At 32.7% G+C, this 10,745-nt stretch overlaps 1 protein-coding gene across 1 annotated transcript; it reads left to right on the top strand.

The window, feature by feature from the left end:
• The first annotated feature begins 876 nt into the window (after positions 1-876).
• On the top strand, positions 877-2,556 carry LOC145121650 (uncharacterized). The gene has a single exon (XM_079057365.1). It carries the CDS (start codon positions 877-879, stop codon positions 2,554-2,556), a length of 1,680 nt encoding a protein of 559 aa, XP_078913491.1.
• The last annotated feature ends 8,189 nt before the right edge of the window (positions 2,557-10,745 follow it).

Here is a 10,745-nt window from a genome sequence, read left to right as displayed (position 1 = left end):
CTCGTTCTTTTATCATCAGTTTAGGGTTTGTTCATGTTCAAGAATTAGATCTAGATTAACAGATTCGTTTGTTCATATGAGAGTGAGAGATTTATGTAGTAAGGTTTGAGTTGTAACTTGTTTGATGTATAAACCATCTGTTTCATAGTGAATGAAATGATGAAGTTGGGAAATCGTTGAGTTGTTTAGATTTTTTAGATGGTATCAGAGCTATAGGCTTCGTTCTTCTTCTTATAACACTCAACGAGTTCGTTCATCAATCGATCGTCAGGTATCTTCTGACTCTTTTACGTTTTATGTTTTGAATCTGTTTGTTGTTGATAGATCTAAGTGTTTCTTTAAACTCTTATATTGTTTAGTCATAAACTGTTGATCATTCGATTGTTTTTGGTTTTATTCTTGATCGAATCGATCTTGTTCTTTGTTACGTTATTTCTAGATCCTGGTACTGTGAAGCTTGTTTGTGTGATTGCAGGTATCTACTGTGGGGCTTCTTGTGGTCTATGACTTTTGTATCTCCTGTGGATCGTCATCGAGTGGAAAAACCTGATCGATTTGTGGATCGTCATCGATTGAAAAAACCTAATCGATTAATCTTCTTGTCTGAAATAACTCTAGTAGGGAACGGATAAGGAGAGTCGATTCCTTCTTCTGTTATCTTCAACACTGTGGGAAGTTTCTTGTTCCTTTCTTCCTTTTTTGATATCTGTTCTGGGAGATCCTGGTGTCTTGTGTACACCAATTACTTTTCTTGTTTCGTTTTTACTTGATTAGTTCCTTCTGTACTGATTGTCTTGGGCCCCAACATACGTGGTCACCATCTGGACTTAATATCAGTACATAAGTGAGTTCTTGTTTTCTTTCTGTGTATTGTATATGGCTGGTGATTCTACTGATCCACCTGGTGGAAGTGGAAAGGATGATCAAATCAATTTTGATGATCCTCTTTACATCCATCCATCTGATAATGTTGTTACATCAATTATTACAACAAAATTAACTGGAAATGAAAATTTTAGACTATGGAGAAGTTCTATTTCTAGAGCTCTTAAGGCCAGGAATAAACTTGGTTTTGTATATGGAACTTTTAAGAAAAGTAAGGTTGATGATTCCAAACAGTCTAAATGGGATATGGCAAATGCTGTTGTTTGTTCTTGGCTCTTGTCTTCCATTTCTGATTCCATTTATCAAAGTCAAGCTTATTCTGAGGTTGCAAAAGAAATTTGGGAAAATCTTTTTGAAACCTATAATAAATCTGATGGGTCAGTTGTGTTTAACATTCACCAACAGATTAATTCTCTTAAACAAAATTGTGTTTCTCTGTCAGATTACTTCAATAAGCTTGATTCTTTGTGGAAAAAATTTGATGGTCTTACTAGCTTAACTGAGTGTACTTGTGATGCTTCTGTTAAACTTAAAGATCATTCTAATCTCATGAAACTTATACAGTTTTTATCTGGTCTAGATGACTCTTACAATCAAGTCAAAAGTCACATTTTATTAATGGACCCTTTACCTAATGTGAAAACTGCTTTCTCTATTGTGTCAAGAGAAGAATCTCTTCAAAGAAATGGATCCTTGTCTTCTTTTCAGTCATCTCAATCTGTGACAAAGACTCAGTCCACTGCTTTTAATAGCAGATTTAATAACAGATCTAATGCTAAAAATAAGGGTCAAATTGTTCAGTGTAAGAATTGTGGTATTAAAGAACATACTATAGAGAAGTGTTATAAGTTGATTGGATATCCCAAGGACTTTAAACCAAGAAATGAAAATAGTAATCAGAATAATTTTGTGAAAAATTTTTCTGCTAATTCTTCTACTACTTCTTCTGGAAATGGAAGTACTTCTAATTTTCCTGATTCTAATGGGGATTCTGAGTTTCATCAACTCACTAAGGATCAATATGTCAAGTTTTTACAACTAATTGGTGAGAGACATATCAGTGAAGAGTCATCTGTCAGTGCTAATATGGCAGGTACTTGTTTATTTCAAGCATGTAATGCTTCTGTCAGTTCTGTTAATTCACCTAAATTGATTGTTAACTCAGGAGCTAATCAACATATGATTGCTTCTGAGTCACTTCTTCATGATACCTTGGATGTGTCTAAATTAGATTTAGTAGTTAGTCATCCTAATGGTACATCTGCTAAAATTGAGAAAATTGGTAATCTGAATTTGTCTAATTCTTTAACCCTGTTTGATGTATTTGTTGTTCCTGATTTCAATGTGAATTTACTGTCTGTTCATAAGGTTTGCAAAGATAGTAATTGTGAAGTTGTGTTTAATGAACATAGTTGTAAAATTCAGGGTTTACAGTCAAAGGTGATGGTGGGGAATGGTAGAGAGTCTGGGGGTCTCTATTACATAAATAGTGTACCTTCAGGTATTTCTTCTAGTCTCTCTAAGTCCTCTTCTGTTTGTTGTGTGTCCAAACTGACTTGGCACCATAGGCTTGGTCACCCTTCTGATCAAGCTTTGGGTGCTTTAAAAACCAAACTTAGAATTGGTAATGAAAGTCTTCCTCCATGTGATGTTTGTCATAAAGCTAAATAAACTAGAGAACCTTTTCCTGTTAGTCAACACTCTACTTCTAAACTTGGTGAGTTGATTCATCTAGATGTTTGGGGTCCCTATAGGGTGACAACTGTTGAAGGATTCAGATATTTTTTAACCATTGTGGATGATTATACTAAGGCTACTTGGGTCTATCTGTTGAGGTCTAAAGATGAAGTTTATGATTGTATTGTTGTTTTCTTTAATATCCTTCTTAATCAATTTTGTGTTAAAATTAAAACTGTTAGGTCAGATAATGGGACTGAATTTTTAAATAATAGGATGAAATTTTTAATTGAGTCAAAAGGAATTTTGCATCAAACTTCTTGTGTTCATAATCCACAACAAAATGGGGTTGTGGAGAGAAAACACAGACACATTTTAAATGTTGCTAGGTCCCTTATGTTTCAGTCTGCTATTCCACTTAAATATTGGGGAGATGCAGTTTTAACCTCTGTTTTTTTAATCAATAGAACTCCTACTTCTGTTTTGAATGGTTCTTCTCCTTATGAACTTGTTTATAATAGTGTTCCAGTTTTTGATAAACTTAGAGTATTTGGTTGTTTATGTTTTGCCACTAAATTGAATAATTCAGACAAATTTTCTGAAAGAGCTGATAAGTGTATTTTTCTTGGATATTCTTCTGATAAAAAGGGTTACAAAGTTCTTAATCTTGACTCAAATCTTGTTTTTGTTTCCAGGGATGTAAAGTTCTATGAGTCTGTGTTCCCTTTCAAGCTTAAATCTTCATCTTTGACTGATAGATCTATTATTCCTATGAATCCAAATGATTTGTTTTCCTATGATGAGTCATTAAATTCTAGTTCTATTCTTGATAACACTAGGGTAGAAAACCTGGATAGCAACCATCAGTTGGATGGTGCTAATGCAGACCATGACTTGGATGAGACATGTCCCTCTGATGTCAGCAACCAGACTGGTGGGGCATATGTGCCTCCCACTGGTGAGATGTTTCCAGGTTCTTCTACTTTTACTGAGGAAAATGTTTTAAATAATTCTGATCCTTCTGATAGTTTGTCAACTAGGGAAACTAGATCTGGACGTAGTATTCACATGCTAGTTAGATTTAGTGACTATGTTATTGAAGGAAAACATAAATATGGTATAGAAAGATTTGTTAACTATTCAGCTCTTGATAATGATACTTTTTGTTTTGTTTCAAGTCTGAATAAAACTGTTGAACCAAAGAGTTATAGTGAGGCAGTCCTTGATCCAAATTGGATTAAGGCCATGAATGAGGAAATGGAGGCCCTTTATAGAAATAACACTTGGGAAATTACTAATCTTCCCAAAGATAGAAAAGCTATTGGATGTCGATGGATATATAAGATTAAATATATGTCTAATGGTGATATAGAAAGATATAAAGCGAGACTTGTTGCTAAAGGATATAATCAAAGGGAAGGAATAGATTATGAAGAGACTTTCTCACTTGTGGCCAAAATTGTAACATTTAGAGTGGTTCTCTCTTTGACTGTTCATAATTCTTGGCCTCTTTTTCAACTTGATATTAATAATGCTTTTTTGTATGGAAACTTATCTGAAATTGTTTTTATGAATCAACCTGAAGGGTATCATTCAAAGGGTGATACTAGAGTGTGTAAACTATTGAAATCTCTCTATGGACTTAAGCAGGCCCCTAGAAAATGGAATGAGAAGTTGTGCTCTTCTCTTTCCAGTTTTGGATTCAAACAAAGTATGAATGATTATTCCTTGTTTGTTAGAAGTTTTCAAGATTCTTTTGTGGTTCTTCTTGTTTATGTAGATGACATTATTTTAACTGGAAACAATGAAATTGAGTTAAATAATGTTAAAAATTTTCTTAAATCACAGTTTTTAATAAAGGATCTTGGTGATTTAAAGTATTTTCTTGGTATTGAAGTTTTAAGAACTGTTAATGGTATCTATCTTAATCAAAGAAAATATTGTATGGAGTTACTTCATGAATTTGGTATGCTTGCATGCAAACCTGTTAAAACTCCTTTAGAATCCAATCTTGTTATTCAAAGAGAATCAGATCTCGATAAATCAGATTATTTGGCTGATATAACTGAGTATCAAAAGCTTATTGGAAAGTTGATTTATCTAACTATTACAAGGCCTGATATTTCATATGATGTTCAGCTGTTAAGTCAGTATATGCACAGGCCCTACAAGTCTCATGTTAATATTGCTTTCAGGTTATTGAGGTATTTAAAAAAGGGTCCAGGTATGGGTATTCATTTAATTAAGTCAAATTCTTTTGATTTAGTTGGTTTTGTTGATGCTGACTGGGCTAAATGTTTGTTTAGTCGTAGGTCAGTAACAGGTTATCTTGTGTATATAGGAGGGTCACTTGTCTCTTGGAAGAGCAAGAAACAGAGTACTGTTTCTCGCTCCTCCACAGAGTCTGAATACAGGGCTCTTGGTAGCATAACCTGTGAAGTTATATGGATTTTAAAATTGCTTTTTGATTTGAATATAAAACCAAAATTACCTGTAAATATTTTTTGTGATAATGAGTCAGCAATTAAGCTTGCTTTGAATCTTGTCTTTCATGAAAGAACAAAACACTTTGAAATTGACCTACATTTTGTAAGAGAAAAAATTGAAAATTGAGTGTTAAAAATTAATAAAATTTTATCTTCTGAACAAAATGCAGATATTTTGACTAAGTCTCTTGGTAGTAGTCAACATGAATATATTGTGAATAGACTTAATATGGTTAATGTTTTTAAAAGTAATTAAAATGGTTTTCTGAAATTAATGTTTAGTTTGTGGGGGCATGTTGAGAAAAGTAAAGGTTTTAATATCAAACTTAAACATTAATTTCTAAAGGATTCAGGGTAAGTATTGTATTTTATATATTTGTGTGGGTGTGTTTTGAAAAGTATGCAGGCTATGTCGGGTTTATACGCGGGTTATCATACGGGTTCTGGATGTATCCATGGTGTTAGTGACCCGAGTATATATCTGGTAGCTGGAGACTGTTTGTCTCATTCACATCAAGATATTTTCACAGAGTTCTTTTTCTCTCGTTCTTTTATCATCAGTTTAGGGTTTATTCATGTTCAAGAATTAGATCTAGATTAACAGATTCTTGTTCATATGAGAGTGAGAGATTTATGTAGTAAGGTTTGAGTTGTAACTTGTTTGATGTATAAACCATATGTTTCATAGTGAATGAAATGATGAAGTTGGGAAATCGTTGAGTTGTTTAGATTTTTTAGAGTAGGTGATATCATCTTGAACATGTTTCGGATATTACTCTATTTTCATTTAGTTTTCGTAAAACTTAAACTGTTTTGATGGGTGATATTTTGAACTAACATTACATTGGTGGTTATTTTGGAAATATTTAATAATTAAGATTTTCGTTGCATTTTCTGTTAAAAGTGTACTAAACATTAAAAGATTTTTTTTAAATAAAATCACGACGTTATAGTAGATGAAGTAGATTAAGCAGTAGGGCAAGAAAGGTGTAGGCAGCAATGTTTTAAAAACCGGTTTGAACCGGCCAGTCGAACCGGTTGGACCGTGAATCGGGGAAGAAAGCGGTTCAACTATCACCGGTTTTATGTCTATTTCTGAACCGGATCGAACCGGTCGGTTTTTACAAAAATCTGGTTGAACCGGTTCAATTAAACCGGTTGAACCGGTTAAATTGAATAAAAACACATGAAATTGAAACATTTTGCATAATAAACTTTGGTAGTGTTTTTACATTTATTAAATTTTTTCTGAATAAAAACATATGATAAATGTTATGAAGTTTTTTTGATGCGATATTCATCTATGACTTAATTTTTTTTAATGCACGTGGATTGATGTAAAACTTATGGTTATGAGTTATTTTAATATATTTAGATTGATCTACAACTTGTTTTCATGTGTATTTTAATGTTTGAACTTGTAGACATCAAATTCTTGATTTGTGTATGTATGCATGTGTATGAAAATTATAGAAAGTGGTTTACTCAGCGGTCGAACCGGTTGAACCGGAAACCGGTAACATACCGGTTCAATTAAAAAACCGGTTTTTAAAACATTGGTAGGCAGATATGAGGTGAAGATGAACGACCAGGTGGAGCCCCATGATTGCGTAAGATTCCATCTGAAGTTAACGATCAGTGGAGGTTTATGATGGTGATTTACGGATGGTTTTCAAGAATTTAGAACGAGAACGTTAAGAATGATATGAATGATTAAACTTTGTGGAGCTATTCAAAGATATTAAGATATTAATTCCAAATCTAAAAAAGTACATATGTTTTTTTGTTCTTTGTTGGTATAAGTGTTATACGTAGTATTGTTTATATTTTGATTCTTACGATCCAATTATTGTTCTTTAACATGCATATCCTTATTTTGATTTCTATGTTTGTGTTTAGCACATGGTTTATGGTTATTTTTGGGTTTATGTTGTAACTTTGTATTCGTAAAAAAAAGATATATTTTCTTTTTTCTAAAATCCACATGGACACCACGACGGTGCCATGTTAATAAAGATTGTTCGGAATAGTGTACACGATACACATGCATAGGCTCCAAGTCCACATTAAAATGTGCTAACCCGATAGGTAACAAGGAGCAAATCGAACAAAAAACATGATTTCAACGGCTGATTGGGCTTGATCGGGACTTAAGTGGCTAAATGAGCACATAGAGTACTATTTGTGAAATTTTCTCTACTAAACTTTTAAGAACTACTGGAAGTAGCTTATGAATTAAAAATGTTTTGTTAAGAATATAAATTTTAAGCTCGTATCCATGATCAACGAAGTTTTTCTATTAAACTAAAACTAAATGTTAAAACTTTTACAAGCATTAGAAACTTGTTATTTGAATCAAACTAGTCTATGAAAGATACCGAAGTTTAAATAAAAAATTATATCAAGCATTTTGACTTTCTATAGAATGTTAAAGTTGTCATATTAGATATTATCAAACTTTAGTAGCCTTAATAAAAAATTTATTCGGTGTTAAAGTTTAGTACAAAATATTTCACAAAAGTAATTCAATTTTTATATTTTTAGCATCTTAACGTGTTATTGAAGATCAAAATAAAAGATATAGAAAAAAACATAGATGTTTTATTAAACAAACTAAAATAAAATGTTTTGTATAGTAAAATAGTAAAATGACTGTATATGATGATTTTTTATATATCGCCTTTTGTATGACTTTTCGTGGGCTGTTTCATATATTTTTATTGGGTATGGTAAAAAATTAAGTATGAAATCAAATTTGGCTAATTTGGTTTCAAGATATAACTTAATAAATCTTATTGTATCTTGAGAATCAAACAGCCCACAAAAAAAATACTATTAACGCAAACCGGAACGGCGTAACCCACTGTTTGCGTAGCACGAGGATTGTTAAGAAAAACAAAAGGCAAGCGGGCACCGTGCAGCTCCTTTAACGCCGATTGAAAGGGACAGCAACTCTAGGAGAAAGTACAATGTATCTCCAAACATCTCTGAGTAATTACACAAATGGTACATATGGTTTAGGTAATTTGCGTATTTGGTCTCTAACTTATTTTCTTAACTCGGAAGGTCTCTACTGTTTATTTTTGTTACATGGTCCCTATCTTACCTAAAAAAACTATTTTGCCCTTGGTTTTTTAATTTATTTAAATAAATACACTCGCAACCTCACCCTCTCACCCTACCTTACCTATCTCACAACTTTTCCCTATTTAAATAATAGTCTTTTTAGGTAAGACAGGAACCAAACGCGTAACAAAAACAAACAGTAGGGACCAAACGCGTAACAAAAACAAACAATATGGACCTTCCGAATTAAAAAATTAATTTAGGGACCAAACGCATAAATTATCCCAAACTATAGGGACCATTCGTGTAATTTACTCAACATCTTTCTATTATTCTATACATATGTTTTTTAATAATTCATCCATTACTATTATAATTTGTTATCCAAATGCATATTATATTTGTTTTTTAATGTAAAAGTTGACTGTTTATAATAAAACTATGGGTAACCAAAATATATCTTTTTATAAGGGTATAGCTTATTTATTTTTTAGTATAAATTAAATGTCTATATGACAATGCCATGCATATTAAATAAATAGTAGTAAATTATTGCTAATTTAACAACTAATATAAATTATTGATAATTTTTTTATCAGTTATAGAAAACACACATTTGTCCTTTTTTAAATGAAGATGTTAACAAAAATATAAGTTATGATTGTTTGATAGTTGCTAACTGAATAAGAATTAACCGAGATAGAATCTAGCTCAGAACTAGTGGCAAAGCTTTGATTATATTGCTTTTGACTTTATTTGATTACGTTACTAATTTAATGTGTTGAATGAACAAAATAACTATTTTATCCTTTTTTATTATTATTATGTTTGCTAATGTATGAATTTCCTCTACGTCATTTAAAAATTAACAGTTTTGAGTAATGAACACAAATCTAAATTTTATTTATTTAAAAAAAATAATAACCTAAACAAAAGCATTTAGAAGATCACGTAATGTTTGCTTTGTTTATTTTTTAGTTTTGGTAAATATCAATTCAGTTATAAAATATTCATGAAAATAAACTATCATATGGAAATAGATATTGATATAAAAATAATCAAAATAATAAATAACTTAAAATCAACTAGAATTTTCTAAAACAAAAACAGATGGACATGTCATGCACAAGTCACGTGAGTCGGTGGCGTTTTTTTTTTTTTTTTTTTTTTTTGACATTTATGAATACACACCCAACAATATCCTGTAATACATTAATACACATCTTTTCTTCTCCGTTCTCTTTCCATTTCATTCAATATAGAGAGAGAATGTGATCTGATGTAGAATCCGACCTAATCTCAATACCAAAGGTGAAACTCTTTTCCATGGCAATTTCGCGCCTCCCTGAACCATCATCCATGTTAACACCACCACTCCAAACCTCAACTTCCGCTCCCTTTCGATGGGAAGAACAACCATGTAAGTCCTGATTTTGTATTGACTTAATCCTCGCCTCGACCCACCACACCACCACCATGAACATATGCATGGAGCTTCCCCGAAGACTGACAATGGTAGAGTCTAAAATTATTACCATAACACCCGCACCCTCTATGTAACCTTGTTGTCTTTGATCGATCACAAGTTTCACTCTTCTTAGACTCGATCAACAGGTAAAAGGGTTCTTACATGTCTTTCTCTCTCATACAAATCTAATTTTTTGGTTGGGGTTAAAAGGATGAATGTAACATCCATAAAAATCACACAAAAAAAAATTTAACTTTTAAAACAACTCATAGTCATAAAATGTTTACAAAATCATTGTTTCCAATTTGTTTATCCATATCAGAGTATCCCAAAATCATAAAGCCAAAAACAGATGATGTGTTCTGTCATGCCTTCGTCTTCCAACAATCATCAGAAGTACCTGAAAGAACAACTAAAAACCATAAGTCAAAGCTTAGTGGGTTCCCCAAAGTACCAACACACAAACAAATAACATATACAACATCATTTCGGGTCCAATCAACCATCAGTTTGGAATACCCCAGGCCCACTCAACCCACGGGTCCAGTCATCCTCAGGATGGAATACCCTAGGCTAGAATGCCAATATACGACGGGTCCACTCAGTCATCGAACTGGAATACCATTAGGCCCTCAGTACTATTTTGGCATGCCAACCGCCCCTCAGCTCGTATCTGGAATGCCGCCGAGCCCTCAGTATGAATCCGACAGGCCGATCGGCCCTCAACTCATATCTGGAATGCTCCCGGGTTTGTTGGCTACAACACAAAGCAGTACAACCTCAAACCAACACAATATATTGACATATAACAGATAACAAATATATTCAACATACAGATAATCATGCAGACATAAATCATAGGTAGTCCTATAGATCTACCAGTCTACGCATATCAACAACTAGCATATAATCATGCAGATCTAACTCATACTCATCATATCAATATATAGCAGGATATCAATCCAATGGGTTGTCCTTGGTGCCTTAGACCTGTAAGTACAGTGAGGAAAACTCACCTTAGAGTCTGAGCAATAGCTTATGAGGTCTCGACTCCGTATCTCAAATCTAACCGTCGCATATCCAACTATATGACGATTTCTCAATCATAATCCAAAATACCCTTAAGTCAAACTTGGTCAAAGTCAAACTTGTCAAAATCCATA

This window comes from Lactuca virosa, chromosome 6, assembly GCF_052849685.1.
Source record: "Lactuca virosa cultivar CGN04683 chromosome 6, Lactuca_virosa_CGN04683_v6, whole genome shotgun sequence".
NCBI classification, from domain to species: Eukaryota; Viridiplantae; Streptophyta; class Magnoliopsida; order Asterales; family Asteraceae; genus Lactuca; species Lactuca virosa.
The sequence above is the reverse complement of the archived record's forward strand: the minus strand, read 5'-3'. Positions and strand labels throughout refer to the sequence as shown.